The 15,982-nt window shown below is 41.6% G+C and overlaps 1 protein-coding gene across 5 annotated transcripts in view; it reads right to left on the reverse strand.

Annotated features, from left to right (window-relative positions):
• Positions 1-15,982, reverse strand: part of ehbp1 (EH domain binding protein 1) — a 156,193-nt gene that overhangs the window by 28,731 nt on the left and 111,480 nt on the right. For all 5 annotated transcript variants that reach the window (XM_044372579.1, XM_044372578.1, XM_044372577.1 and 2 more), the window contains 3 exons: positions 12,520-12,658; positions 11,831-11,931; positions 8,433-8,556 (listed from right to left, as the gene is read on the reverse strand). In XM_044372579.1, the coding sequence (XP_044228514.1) occupies positions 8,433-8,556; positions 11,831-11,931; positions 12,520-12,658 (364 nt within the window). The remainder of the gene's footprint in view (positions 1-8,432; positions 8,557-11,830; positions 11,932-12,519; positions 12,659-15,982) is intronic.

Genomic DNA, 15,982 nt, shown 5'->3' on the forward strand with positions numbered 1-15,982 from the left:
CTAAGCTGTGGTTGTGTGTATGAACATATTCAGTGTGTTTGTTAATGTGGAACTTGTATATTCTGTGTTTGCATGTGTGTGTCTGTGACGATGTGTTTGGCAGCTTGCAGGATGGTTTGTTGGACCGGCTGCTGCATGGGGTCTCAGGCAGAGAGGCGGCTGATGAAAGCATTGGCGGGATGCTCCAATAAAGAGCAGATTATCATAAGCGGCCATTGTCCACCTCCCAATTCTCTCCGACAACCCCCCCCCCCCCTTCTTCCCTCCTCCCTCCTCTTCCCGTCCCCACTTACTCACCCCTCTGCTGAAAATGTTAATCGGGCCTATCGCTGGCAGGCTGAGGACAGGAGGAGTGCCTGGCCCAGTGAGTACAACTTCAACTGATTTAGAGGAAACGTGGATACAAATTAAGAGAGCAACTACAAAAAAAAAAACAAAAAAAGCAGTGACAAAATAATCAGAGAGAAAAAAAAAGTGAAACACAGACAGAAAGATATACGACAAAAATAAAGTAAAATAAGAAGCAGCCCACAATAATTCATAAACAAATTTAACTTACACGTCCCTGGGCCGTGACGAGTAGCTACACCCCCCACCCTTCATCCCAACAAACTCCCTCCCTCCCTCCCGTTGACTCCATCCACCCAGCTCGTTTTATCTGAAGATTCTCAGACAATGCCTAGAGGATCCCGTTCCCTAATCTTCCTAAAAATCCCCTTTCATCCCCACTGTTAAAGAATGTATGAAAGGCTGACACCGAGCTGGAGAAAAGAATGAGGAAAAAAAAAAAAAAGAGAGAACCAGTGCACATCTGGGAGTGAGGAGGGTGGTGTCACTGTGCTGGACTGGGGAGGGGGAAGGAGGGGGGTGGGTGGTAGTGGTGGTGGTGGTGGGGGAGACAGGGAGGCAGAGGCTCAGCATTGGTCGCTTGTGCAGAGTCCTTGCAAGTTGACTAATTAAATTGTTTTGCTGCTCAAACATTCAAATGGCCGAGGAGATTAAGGGCATGAGTGGGAATGGGAGTTTGTGTGTGTGTGTGTGTGTGTAATGGGGAGGGGGGGGGGGGGGGGGGGGGGGGGGTTAATCTGTGTTCTGACCCAGTTGAACCTTGGAGTCACACACACACACATTTTCCACACAAAACAAAAAAAACCCAAATCCTTTGTTTTGTCCCCCCTCAAAGGCAAGAAAAAGGCAATAGGTTTTAAAGGAGAGATCCCAAGATTTCTTTTCTTCCCCCATAGGGAAGAACGGCGCATTTGCTCCTGAAGTGAATTCAAGATGACCACAAACACATTCCACTGTGGTCTAAATACAAAAACCATTCGATTGAAAGTGAGTGCTCTTTTTGTAACCCTGACAACAACAACAACAAGAAAAATGACCGAAGGCTTCAAAAAAAAAGAAAAAAGAAAAAAGAAAAGAGGAACGCATCTTCTCTTGGCTGTGTCTATCTCAGTTGCCATGAGCCTAGCTTACGAATCGGGTCTGTGATTATGGATAAACAATAGTCGCAATCTTCACTGCTCAACAATTTCAATCACAATTCACACAATGAATGGCCGAGCCTACAGCGTAGCCTGTGTTCACTTTCAAGTCTACCTTTATTGGAAGATTCAGTGGAGCTGTGTGTGTGTGTGTGGGGCTTAATGTTACTCAATTCATTGTCAAAGCCCAACAAAATACAACAGAGGAAAAAGAGGAGTTGTACGACGTAGCACCTGAAAAACAAAGTGAACGCTAATTAAAGCCAACACCAAAACCTCTCTCCTCTCTCCCTCCATCTTTCAGTCTGTGAACTGGGGAGGGTATTATAGTCTAAACACTTTTTCTTCTCTCAGTGCTGAAAGATTAGACTGGTTATCCCATTAAAGTTGGTAAAATGCCATTCTTGTGTCTTTAAGCTCTCGTATAGGAGGTCAAGATGAGTCTGCCTGCGCTTACAAGGCGGGCACGGATGTAATCTGCCCAAAGTTACAATAATTAATGTTAAGCTTCTTCAGCAATACGTTTGTGAAAGAACTGGCCCTGATAATATACTTAAAGCTGCACAGGCTGTTTGTGTTGTCGCGACGAGACAAGGCAGGGCTTGATGTGCATGCGTGTATGAATGAGTGTGTGTGTGAGAGTCCCTATGCCACTCACGTAGCTGAGCTTAAATCTTTAGTCAAACTATAAGCTGATGCTGCCACAATGCTGGATTAGGACGACAGGCATGGGAAAAAAGTGAGAGGCTGGCTCACTTGATGCAAAAGAAATATACACGTAACACACACACACACACACACACACACACACACTCTAGTGACAATGATGCCTGAAACCCATCACCATTAGTATTAGGACTACAAGTACAGGATCTGCAATGTAAAGAAATTCCAATTACAGATTTCAATATTTAAATACCAAGATATTCCTTCAAAAGCATGCATGTGCACATACATACATATATATTTTAATATCATAGATGAAATGCATCTAAATATTGATAATTCAGAAATAGATTAAAACCAGATTTCAAAACCTATTTGTTACGAAGGCAGTGGTAAAGAAAGCACAGAGTAGTGATTTTAAATAACTTGACTAAACCAAAAATTAATTTGTTTCTCTATAAGTCAACTGCAAGACAACAATACAATTAGATGAATTAAAATTTGCCTGAAGGACTTAGTTTGGATGATTTAGAGCCACAGGTTGACGTTTAAGCTGTTCACACTGCAATCCTCCACACACACACACACACACACACACACACACACACACATACACACACACACACACACACACACACACACACACACACACAGACCCACACATGCTCTAAGGCCGCAAGCAGCCCTTTTCGAATGTGAAGGCATTGACAGTCCGTTCTGTCCCTTTCTCAGATACTGAGGGGGATATGCTGCATGTGTAAAGTACATTAAGCTCTTGCTGGATCCCTCCTCGTGCCATTCTCCTCTCGTCGACTCGCAGACACAAAGGCAGATTAAAGGAGCGCACGCCATAAAAACCCCTATGTCAATCTTATCGGCTTCAAGTGCAATTTTTAAACATATGTTAATCTGGGAGAGCTAAAACTCATTCTCTGCTCTCTCTCTCTGCTTGTTTATCTCTTATCAAATGCGCAGTAGGTGAGGGGCAGCTTCGCGGTGCGGCTAAGTGCCATTATTTGGATAATTGCGTCCATTGTTGCAGTTTATATAGCTATTTGAAATGGGAGGTGTGTGTAAATAGGTGCAGGGGCCAGGTAGGGGGTGGTTGAGATATATTCAAACAGGGGCCAGGGGATTTTCTGCAAAGGCTACATGACGCATTTGAATGCTTCTTCATACCTAGAGCTGAAATTTCAATAAGGAGTGTTTGATATATTTTTCTGTGTAACAATACCTTAGAAAAAATAACAATGCCAAGGTCAGAAGCATTACATGCGTAGGTAGAAACTCACTAACAATGAATAGTATCTAAATTCTACTGTAAATTAGCATGAAAATAAAGCGCATATTAATGACACTATTGAAAGTTTAAGCTTTTTCATCCATGCAAGGTGCTTTTTTTTCCCTTGGAGCTCTGTGCAAAAAGGTTGTATGACACTTAATAACACGAGTTTCATAGTTTAACTTTTGCAAAAACAGCCATGCGATATCATTCTAGTCAAAATTATATGTATTCTTAAATGATATTCTATCTTGATGACAGTTTTGACAACTTTTTAGTTGACAGTTGACTATTAGAGGAATTCATCTTCAAAACGAATACACATCTTCTGTTAAAACGCGCTAATATTCTTCTCCTATAATCAAACTCCTATAAATATTTGGTCTGTTGCAGGAGGTGAACGTTCTCCTAATGTTGCATGTGTGAAGGACAGTGCTCCCAGTGGTGCAAGAATAACAAGTTCATTAGTCGAGGGGGGGGCGCCGCAGGAATTCAAATTCCCCCCCGACCTGGGCCTGGCCTCTGATTGGCTGGCTGCGTCGGCATGGCGAGACTCATTAGAGCCCAGCAGTAATTAAGAGTTGTTAGAAAGTGAATTCTCCAACCGCAGATTAGAAAATTAAACTATTTACTGATTACATATTAATAGAAGACAACAATGGCGCTTGCCATAAGCTTGGAAGGCAACCAAGGAATAAATCTGTGTACTTAATTACCATAAACAATGGGGGCATAGAAATGGAGTTTTATGCACACTCCCTCCTGTAATGTGTCTGATATCAGAAGACACTTGACAATTCTTGTTCAATTATCTCTATTATTTAATGTGCTGTGAACTGCCTCTGAGTAAATAAATTAACCACCCCAATTACTTTGGATTCATCTGGGGAGGGCCGCGGCGTAATAGAAAATGCCGCAGAAAGCTGCATTGTGCCCAAACCAGGGGAGAGAGGGAGGGGGGGGAGGAGGAGGAGGAGGAGGAGAAGAGATGTGTGGAAAAGGAGGGAGACGAAGGGGGAGCAAAGGGTGAGAGAACGGAAGGAGAAATAGAGATCCACAGGGATAAAAGGAACAGAGCAAATAAAAAGTGATGCAGAGGAGCAAAGAGGATTGAGAAAGAAAAAGAGAAAGAGAAAAACAAAGAAAGATAAAAAAGAAAGAGCAGAAAAAAAGCAGAATGAGGAAGCTGATTTGGAATGCACAAAAAATAAAGAGTGATGGGATAAGTTACGTATAACAGGAAGAATTAAAAAAAATGATGATTGAAGACTTGAATCCTTGTGGAAAACATTATACATGCAAACTCTATATATAGAGAAGGAGGGAAATAGAAGGATGAGGCAATGACAAAGCAAAAGCATGTGATATGAAAAGAAGGGCATATTGAGGACCAGCAGTGGATCTTCCCAGGCTTTCTGCTGGTGAAGCAGGGAGATGAACAATCAAGTCATGGGTCAGTCGGTCTGTCTGTTCACATCTGCCCATCAGTCCTGCAGCGCTGTGCACTACCACAGTACCACTGCACACTGAGCTCACCCAAACTTACCTCAAGAGGTCTGAATCATATGATCAGATGCACTGCTATGGACATCGCACTGAACATCCACCCTGCTTATAAAAGTAGCTCTGTGTCTATGAATAGACTGCAGTAAAAACTACATATAGACAACATAAATGTAAACACATGGCTGAATGTAGAATTACTAGTATGGGGACAGTCAGTGAAGTACATTTATACAATGATTAAGAATGCAGCTGATTCTGTAAATCCCTCAATACATGAATAGTAGACTTCCTCTCTTGACCATTTTCTCTCTGTGACGTCCAGCCTTCACCGCACCTGTACTTCTTAATGCTGACCCAAGTAACCCTTAGGTTTTCAATTGAGTTCTTTATTATCTAATTTTTTGTTGAGGTCACATCTGAACTCCAGCTCAATTAAAATACTGCAAGGGTGTGACAAATTTTATTTCTGTCCAATCTTTTCTCTGGAGAGGTCTGCTCAGGAAAGCTCAGCTTCTTTCTAAAGTCTGCAGATGTTCCGTATTTCATAAACACTTTAGATTGGATTAGGGCAACTAAAGTAAAAGTTGATAGTAGATTGGGTAAGAAGTTGGTCTTTATGCTTCTACAAGACAATAACAGCCTGGCTTGAGGACACACCAGTAAAAGAGGTTGAACTGGGGCTGCTTCCATGTGTTGATGGATGCAGAGTTGTGTGTTTGTGTGAGAAGCAGGGTGTCTTGAAAAAGGAACCTACATGCTTAGTAAACTTTCATAGACAAAACAAGGTTCAATGTATACATAAAATGAGATCATGAGGATGTCAAAATGTCATCACAACTTAGCAGAAACAGGCGGAGGTGGTTGATACACATTAGTGGTGGATTTCACAACCACATATCAGTTCACACAGGTGTATAATAAAGGAGTGTTTTGGATGGTAGAAGAGAAAATCTTGTCTAATACATACAAAAGCCTACGTTTTATGCACTTCTGTGGCCAACAAGTTGCAATGAATTAACTTTATTCTGTCAGATTTTTTGCCAAATTCATCATGATGAGGAGACTTTCCAAGAATATTTATTAGCATCCAAGGAAGCTGCTGAAGATTTAAAGAAACTTGCATTCTGTTCAATTTTCTTAATTGTACTGTGATTGTGTGAAGTCCCAAATTCAACCAGGCATCTGGACATCCAGCTGCTACCTGGTGACTAGCAGAGTAAAGAAATATCAACATCTGACTGGTGGCTGGTGGTAAATTCTCTAGTTAAGCACAGGCACCGGTCAGATGTGATGGATCAATACCGGATGTTTTGCTTACAGCCAATCAGCCACGGTTTCAATCAGACATTTCAGGTGCGGAGAAAAATATCTATCATCTATGACAGCCAATAGAAAGGTGACCTCAGTTGCTGAGGTGATAAAGGTTACTTTAGTGACCACCTGTCACTGGCGCATCTCGCTCCGATGCCTCCAGATCTTGGCCTAAAGGCACAATCCATAACCTATTGGATGAGTCTCTGGGATAAGTGCTGCAAAATGAGATATGGAAACGGAAATGCACTTTCAGGGAGCGAGAAAGGTGCTCCACATCAAGTTTTTTTTCCTCCTTGCTGCAATACGATGGTAGTGTGGAATCGGTGGCTTTTTCACTGCATTTTTTATTTTGTAATGAGCTTTAACAAAATGACAGACGCCTCACAGGTAAGCACAGCCTCCCCAACATACATATGTTAGGATCAAACAGGTTAATTCTACATGTTTCATTGATATTATGATAATTAACAGCATCAGGGACAAATCACAGGGCTTTTATTGTATAAAAAACATGATATCACCCACATACACAGTATACTGAGCTACATCCTCCAGTAGTCAGTGTGTTGACTTGTGGAAGTGACATTTTCTCAATTTAATTCCCCACTGATGTTATAAGGGGGTTAAAGCAACCAAGGTGAATCTCTCTTCGTGATATCCTTTTATTATTTTGTCCTCGCCTTCCCTGTTGTCCCCCCTCTTCCTTTTCTAGTGAATCCTATTTTTCAGGATATATATATATACCTGCGGTCCTATATAAACTATATAAAGAGAAATCTTTATGGTTGAAGGTGTTTGGAAGTAAATAACCTGGTGTCTTGCTGGCTAGCGGCTGCTTTATCAGTGGGTGAAGAAGAAGAAGGAAAAAACAGCCCTTCAGATTGACACAATGGCATGCGCTCCGACAGGGGAAGAGGGCACAGAGGCAGGGAGGGAGGCGAAAAGGAGGAAAGCGAACACAACAAACAGAGGAGAGATAGTCTCGATATCAGGACCCAAATGGGATGGGGAAGGTGAGCGCAAATCCCACCGCCCCAGTTTCCTTTTCTAAAGACCTCCTCTTCTATCCTCCCCTGTGTTGCTTTTTAAAGATTTTGGGGGCTAAATCCACCAAGTTACGCGCCGATATATCAGAAAGAGCATGAGAGCTGCTACTAAATTACTACAGCAAATACTGTACCTGCAGTTTACAAACATCAAAATTTTACACTTCCTGGATCCACGTGTTTTTTTTTTTTTTTTTTTTCTCCAAGCAGCATTCTTGGGTGAGAAATGGGATGGTTTAGTATCACAAATGGGGATGCTATTCTCCAATTTCAGTTAGGGACTTAACGGAGCCAAGGCCCCTCTTTTGGCTCGGCACACTGTCTCATGTCTTAACAAGGCTTTACCCCCGGCCAAATCTTAAATAAAAACCTTCCGAATCCGGCTCCGTACGCCAAACCAGATTGCACTTTGTATGCGCGGGTGTGTAAGCATTTGTGTGTGTCTGTTGTGGATTTGTGAACTGTGTCAGTGCTCATGTTGTGTTGCCTCGTTTTTTTTTTTTTTTTTTTTTTTTACATTTCTTTGCCTCTCCCTCTCTCCTCCCTTTAACTCACCCCCGTCTTTCCTTATACAGCATATCAATGAAGGCCAGATATGTACTAGGGGAAGGAGGGTGTATGTGTGTATCCGTGCATGGCTGAGCGCACTGTTCAATAGTGTGGAGGCTGGCTGGCTGGCTGGGGCTGCGGCTGGCAAACGGCTGCAGCGGAGACTTCGGCTGGGGCTCCGCTATCGCACCCAGTTATCGTTTCCCCCATGAAGGGCTCCCTTATCACCCCAGCCCAGAGAGGTCTCCCTTCTTCTACCATCCCCGAGACACACTCCCCCCTCTCTCTCCCTCCCCACCCACCCATCCCCTCCCTTCTCCACCTCCTCCTCCTCCTCCCTCACCCCCCCATCCCCTCCTTTCATATCCACCCAGCGCTCCGTCGCGCAACATTCAACCGAGAGGGAGGGAGAGAGGGAGGGAGGGAGGGAGGGAAGGGGGGGGGGCTTCAAAGATTCTCTCTCACACAAACGCACACATAAATACACACACATAAACTCCCTGAGTGTGCATGCGTGTGTATGTGCGTACGTACGCTCAATTTGCCAAAACAGTTTTTCCAGTGTAATTGGGCTTGGGGTACCTGTGTCCATGAGATAGCGCAGCCTCTTCTCCACGCGAGCTGCTCGGGCGTCTATGTGCCTCTGCTCGCTCTCCAGCGCAGACAGCTCCCCAACCACATACTGACTGGTGTCTTTGAACGCCTTCTGTCAACCGAGAGAGAGAGAGGGAGAGAGAAAGAGAGAGAGAGAGAGAATGGTTATGAGAGAAAAGGAAGAGTAGTGCGATATAGCATTAAACAGAGACAGAGAAAATATGATAGAGGGATGAGACAGAATGAGAGGAAAATAGAGATTGAATGAAGCAAAAAGGTGATGAAGGGATACAGAAAAGAAAGGACGGGAATGAAAAAGAAATGAAAGGAGAAGAAATAAATCAGAAGGGAGGAGGATAGTGAAAATGGTTTTAAAATGTATGCAATAGATGAGCAGAGTGTCCACAAATCTTCTTTACATAAAACAAAAGAGAGAATTTCACCAGAAAAAGGGTTTAATCTCACAACAGATAATACATACAGCTATTGACTAACTGTTGCTGCTTCTTGTTTTGTAGGAGCTTTGTTTGGCATTACTGAGTTCCTCTCTCACATCTTCAAAACCACTTTATAGCAAAAGGAGCAGCAAAGCTTTAAATAACCTGATTAGAGTACTGTGAATTAACTCCTATTCAAGTAAATCTTCGTTTACGGCAAACTATCAAGGCGAGCAGTTTCCTTAAATAATCATTGACCACGTTACTGATCAATAATTGATCAAACATCAAAAATAAAATACCAAATGCTTGTTTGTCAAACATATCTTTTCATAGCTCAACACAAACAAATCAGATATAAAAACATGTGCTAATTATTTGAATCACTCAGAATCACTAATCAACAAATGGCCCAACAAAATCCAAAAGACTCAACATAAAAATTCTGCATAAATTAAATGTGAATAAACATGTAGGGAACTTAAAGTTAACCCATTCTTGTATGAATAAGAAGTGTGGTCATGTAGCCTGCAAGTGTCTGTATGAATAGACTTTTAGATTTTACCTGTATTCATTTAAGCATATGAGTGTTTGTGTGTTTAGCTTTAACTTAAGAGCTGAAGGCGACACTCAGACCTCCTTCTCGTCATCAAGGTAACCAGCACCTTAACTGTCCCGTTACTGTGCATAGAAAACCACATCTATCTACCACTATGTTGCATCAAAGGCTCTGATCAGAGTTCATGATGCAGTTATGACAACTCAATTGATTAACCGATCATCAATTAATAATTCACATCCCCAACAGCACTTTGACTATATTGTCCAGTTATATATCAAATTTTTTATCCAATGCTCAATCCACAATCAATCATATATTTAGGTTCAATTAAACTTTTCACTAGTGTAGATCCTTAATAATTACCGAGTGTTCCTGTACGTTCATTAAAAACACAAAAAGTGTTTTAAATTAATTCAGAACAAATATTTACAACCTACTGTGTCTGACTTACATGACAGGTTTTAAATTGTTTTCCTGCTCTGAAGATTAAAAAGAAGAGGAGCGGAAGAATACAGAGATTCAGAGAGACGTCAACATCAGTGGGAGATGAATCAGTAAACTGCAAAATGTGAAATACAAATCACGGAACAAATTATGAAAAATAAAGTGTTTCTTTTAACAAATTATTTAAAGATATTTTGGTTTCTGCTTTCTTTTAAGGGGGGGAGATCATTTTTGTTCAAAAAACTTTTACAGGTGCTAAAAGTTAAAAAATGTACATTTCTTGTAGTGTTGTCTTGTCCCACCTGCAGGTTAAATGTCTCCACAGTCCCTTAAACTAAACCTTACATTCAGCTCTCCTAACCCACTCTGCCATTTCAGATAAGTCTTTCTTCCAACTTCTCATACATACAAACACCAGCCACTCCATATGCACATACACACATACACACACACATCCATCCCTCTTTAACCATATGCACTTAATACACACTCCATTTCTGACCCCTCTTCACCTCTGTCTCCTGGCTGCTTGCTATTCTCCAGAGAAACTCCTCTGAGTGAGGAAAATGTTTATTCAAATTCACTACTGAGGATGCATCCGAAAAAATATCTCCATTTTATTGCTGATGCACTTCATTTTTCTTAATGGGAAGAGGAACTAGTGAGCAGGAGAGAGAAAGTTTTTTTTTTTTTCATTCCACCCAGGCCAGCACTTTTTCCCTGTACTCTTTCCGACGTGTGAGCGTGTGCATCTGTGTGGTTCTGTGCATGTGTGTTTTTGCAAGCGTGTGTGTGTGTGTGCTGATTCCCAGCAGCCTCTCTCTCCCCCCCCTCCCTTCCTCCTCCTCCTTGCGCGCTCTCGCTCTATCACCATATTTTTCCTTGGCAAATCAATTTTACACATGATCAGCCCACTCCCCTTGCCGCGCTCGGCCCAGCCGTAATTAAGAGGAGGGAAATTACCATATATATTATATTAATGCAAACATCATTCAGCAGGTAATTCTTGGCTGATCGGGATAATGGAAAGGTTGAACACCCATTAACCCTGGGGCCCAGGCACTGGGAGGAGGAGGAGGAGGGTGTGTGTGTGTGTGTGTGTGTGTGTGTGTGTGCGCACATGGGACTGGGGTGGAGGGTGCAGGGTCGAGGGTAGGAGAGGGCTGCTCGGGAAGAGAGATTCACCCCGTGGTCTCCAGTGGCACACACACTCATTGAAATTATAGCATTCTTATAGACACACTCTTTGTACGCACAAGTTCAAACACAGGCCGAGAAGAGACTGGGAGTGTGTGTATATACGCACACTTGAAGGACACGCAGGCACACAACTCCTTTGCAGACACACACACACACACACCTCTAAATGGCAGCTGATATCTACCATTGTTATAATTAAAATGGCAGTCTGTTAGATCAATACATAGATGTCTCTGCAGAGAAGAGAGGACAGTAGAGGGAGAGAGGAAGTGTGTGTGTGTGAGATTGTGGTGGTGGTGGTGGTGGGGTGGACAAGGTGAAGAGGAGGGAGGGAAATTCAAGCTAAAAAGGTGCAGAGAGAAGAAGAGTTCACTGATAGATTTATCTAAGACAAGTCAGGAGAGACAGAAAGAAAGCTGACTAACAGGAAATAAAAAAAAGGCCAAGTAGAAGCAATTATAGGATACAACCTCCCACCTCACTCTTGACCTGTAACTACTCAATTTCACCTTGACAAGCCAATCACCAAGGCATCATGAAGCTAAAGTTAAGGGCAAAGTACACCCGTTACTTGGGCCTATCACAGTGCTAGCTCATATCTTGCTTTTAAGCCATTAGTATTTTAATGGTATGGATTTTTTTCTGCTTTTCCTGTCAGTTATTGCAGGAGGGAAAAGTTTAAAGTATGCACTGAAAACCCTCAGCATACAGAAGTATGATTTAATAGAAAGAAAATGACAAACCTCTTCTTCAAATGGTCTGCGGATATCGATCTCCGTCGGTGAACCTCTATCCTCCTCGGCCCTCCTCAGATCTTCAGGTACAGACTTCTGTCTTTTCACCTCTGGAGGAATAAAGAGACGGATGGATAAGGAGGAGAGAAAAGGAAAGTGCAGGCATTCGAAAGAAGATATGCGTAGAAGTTGTGAGATGTCATTGAATGGTCATTGCATATAAATGTTGTTCGTTGTCGTGCTTAAAGTGCAAGATAGTTGATGGAGTCAGAGAGGCTCATCATTGAAACTAATTAATAATGATGAAGTGTCAGTTTTCACTTCTTTCAGTGACTGGGCTGAGAATTGACTGCACTTTTTCCCATGATTTCTCTCCCTTTCTTTCCTGGAATTCTTTATCATTTCACAGGTGATTTATTCAGCAGTTATGGTCAATTTGGTGACAGAGGTTAAGGAAGAGTTTCTTAATAAAGTTGGTTTCAAATGAGCATTTGTTGAACAAGAAAATCATTATGACTTTATTTAGATTTGAGCAACTACTCTTCAAAATGTCTGTGCACGTCCCTGCCAGTTGCCTGTTATCAGGTGTGAGTCACGTGCTGCTGTGTGTATACATGCTCAGTAAATTCTCCCAGGGTAAATATGCATGTTGTGAGTGTGTTTGTGTGTGTGTGTGTTTGTGTCGCATTGTCCCCCACCTGGTCTGCTCTCCACATACTGGCTGAAGGACTTCAGCTGTGTTTTCCTGACAGCTGAGTCCTTGTTGAAGACTACCGGGCTACGCAACCTCTCTGTTGCTCTGCGCAGCCGCTCTGCTCGTAACTCCTCAGCATTATTCTGTCAAACACAGAGAAAATACACATTTAGCCTTGACAAGTATTAATCTGTTGATACCAGAAGTCACAGGAACATAAGACAGTGTATTAAGATTGAATAAGTAATTACATTGAATAAGAAATTGAACCTACAGTATATCTGGTGTTGCTGTCCTGCCACAGCTGATTGGTTTTGATCTCAAAGTTTACAACACTGATGTAGTAAGATGGGTGAAAGCAGCTGATGAATACATGCAGATTCAAGAAGTGCAACAACGGCTAGTGTAAAAGTGTTAAAACAAACAGAAGAAACACACATTCACGGATGGAGTAGTTGGTTAAACTTTAAATGATTGACTTTAAAAAACAATGTCAGCAATTAGTTTTTTTGTCCTTCTCCACATCTCCTCTATTACTCTGACAGCCTCTAGCAGCCACTCAGATCTGCTCTCAGGCTTTTATTAGGCAGCTGTTTCAGGATTTCACAGCTGCTCTGTGATTATTGTGACCAAAAACACACACACACACACACACTGCTGCACATGTAAACATGTGTGCACAACACCTACTGACAGGCCATGAGATAAATCTGGTAGAAGTTGATATGTTAGCTACATTGTGGTTTGCATGTTTGCGTGAACACCTCTCCAAGCACACACACAGACATACACACACACTCTCCCTCACTCATGAGAGAGACAAAAAGGAGGCAATTAACTTGACTTTCAACAAAACCCCGAGCCAGAAAATATATTCAAATTATGCAAAATGGGAAAAAAAAGCTATTGTTTTCAAAGTGAACATGTGTTAAAAAGCTACACGCTCGCTTCTCCCAATATCAAAAAACGGCATGCAGAAATGCTTTATTAGCAGGCCTCCAAATATGCCAAGCCGAGTGGAAAAGAAACCGACTCGGGCTAAGACTGACGTTGTGGCAACGTTAATAAGACGGCGAAACGTGTAATAAAGTCGACAATTAGGGCAAACATGTTCCACTGCTTGAGACGGAGGGAGATAGTCAAGCAGGGTGTGCAGAGCGAGGACAGCTAATAGAGACAGTGCGGGTGGGGAACGAGCTGCAGATAGGGAGTTGTTAGTTTAGCTTCAGATTATTGACTTTCAAAAACAATGTGAGCAATTAGTCTGTTCTCACTTTGTTTTGTCTATTAGTCTGTCAGTTTCCACCAGCCACTTAAAACCTTATGTCAAGTCAAATCGAAAGCAAATTTATTTATTTATTTAAGTGCTATATAGCAAAATGGCCAATTAAACATTTGAAGACATAAGGCTTGTATGTGTGAAAGCGCTATTGTTTACTGTGTGTTTGGGCGTGTGTGTGTCAACATTAGGGGGCAACAGCAGGGCAATATCCAAGAGCAGAGAGTAAATTACTGACATCAGGAAAAGCGAGGAAGAGAAAACACTGGTAGGTAACAACTGGTGGTTTTTACTTTCTTCCTAAATAAAGGGAACAGACACACAGACAATCACAAAAACTAGATTGCTGAGTCCCTAATTAATGTTTGGTCTTGGCTTTCAAGTCAAGGTTGCAACTTCAAAATTTTGTAGTATTCAGTGAGGCTCCAGGACAGCAGCACTCAAAAGGCACCAAAAATCTCTCTGGTCTCCCTTTTATTCATTAGGCGGACGTGTTTTAGCAAAAAAAGCTTTTCATTTGACTTAAAATGACAAATGTACAATATGTACAATAGACATGGTTCATTATTACGATCTATTATGATGTTGTGTGTGTAGGTCATCTAAGTAGGGCAAGAAAAATACATACAATACACACTACAAATTACTAACGGTACTATAAATTTCTGTAGACAGGAGTCAATCAAGTGGCAGATTACCTGAATATTTTTTGTTTTTCAGGAGAAGTGTAACAATCAATGATAATTGGATGTCAAAGGATTTATTGGATTACTGTCCGTCCTTGTCATATTTTCATGAGGAGGATTTGTTTTTTTTTCAGATTTTACTGTGTTGACTGGTAAAAACTGCAAGCGCTTGCAATATCTACAGTGAACTGTTGATTTAGTAAAAGAGTAAATCCCTAGGGAGCCTGATTAGGACACTGAAGCTGTCGGCCCAATGATTAGTTGTTGTTTAACTGTTGTGAATCTGATGTGTTCAAGCGGAGATTAAACAGCGATGCAAAAAGTAAAAACCGCTGGCACATTACAACCAGATTTGTATGAACACGCCAATATCATAATGACAAGACAACACTTCCACTGGCCCTCAACACATTCTTAAAAACTGACTATACAGTGTGGGTATCATCACTGTCAGAGGAATTGGGGTGCTCTCTCTTTCTCTCTCTCTCTCTCACACACATACACCCTATTACTCACTGGCCCACCCAGCCAAGTTTGAGCAAAATACATTTTATAACAATAAATATAAAAAAACCTATTTAAGGAAATAAATAAATATAAACTTGACTTGTTGTTGACTTGACGTGTGTCGCCTGATTAAAACAGAACTGTTGAAATAAATTGTAGGAAGTCTCTGGTATGTAATTGGTTGCTTCAGCTAGCTAGTGGCTTTTCAGTAATAGTCATAGCAAAATTTGTATGCATGTCTCTGCACAGTCAAGAATGGAAAATCAAAGTGCTTCTCTTCAAAGTGGTTTGGACAGTTTTCTTGATAAAATAGAGTGTAAGGACACAGTTTTCTGTAAAATGTGCAGATTTGGTTTTTCGTGAGCTGACCGGTACTAAAGCAACAATAGCTTTAGGGTATAATGAATGCACAAGGGATATGTTACATGTGTGATTTCTGTCTAAATTAACACCTCTGCAGTTGCCACTTTATGCAATAAAATAGTTAATTAACTGTTAGTATTTTTAACTTATTATTATTAACTGTACTGTACGCTGTAGAGCCAATGAGCAGTCGGTCTTGTTAGTACAAATATACTGTTTTTTTAGACTGGACAGGCTATAGAGGACATTTTTTTTCTCCACTGTTGTGTACAGCCTTCATAGACCGATGCTCTGTTGGTTGAGCATGTTGGATCAGCAGTGTTTTTCTGTTATTGGCTTCATGATGAAGAACGTTGCAAAGTAAACTGGTCGCTTGTTTTTTTCAGTTTGTCTTTGTTTGTTCTATTTTCTTCTTCTAACTTTTCATAAGCCAGTTTTTCTGGGAAAATATGGCCCACTTACTTTTGTATTGGCCCACCCAAAATACTATTTCTGCCTACACCACTGACACACACACACACACACACACACACACACACACACACAGAACACCTGCCCACTTGGCTACCCCTCTGTCTCTCTTTTACGCTCTGGGACAAGCAGATATTGGGGTGTCCCCCACCCTTCCCTCC

This window comes from Thunnus albacares, chromosome 14 (genome assembly GCF_914725855.1).
Source record: "Thunnus albacares chromosome 14, fThuAlb1.1, whole genome shotgun sequence".
Classification (NCBI taxonomy): domain Eukaryota; kingdom Metazoa; phylum Chordata; class Actinopteri; order Scombriformes; family Scombridae; genus Thunnus; species Thunnus albacares.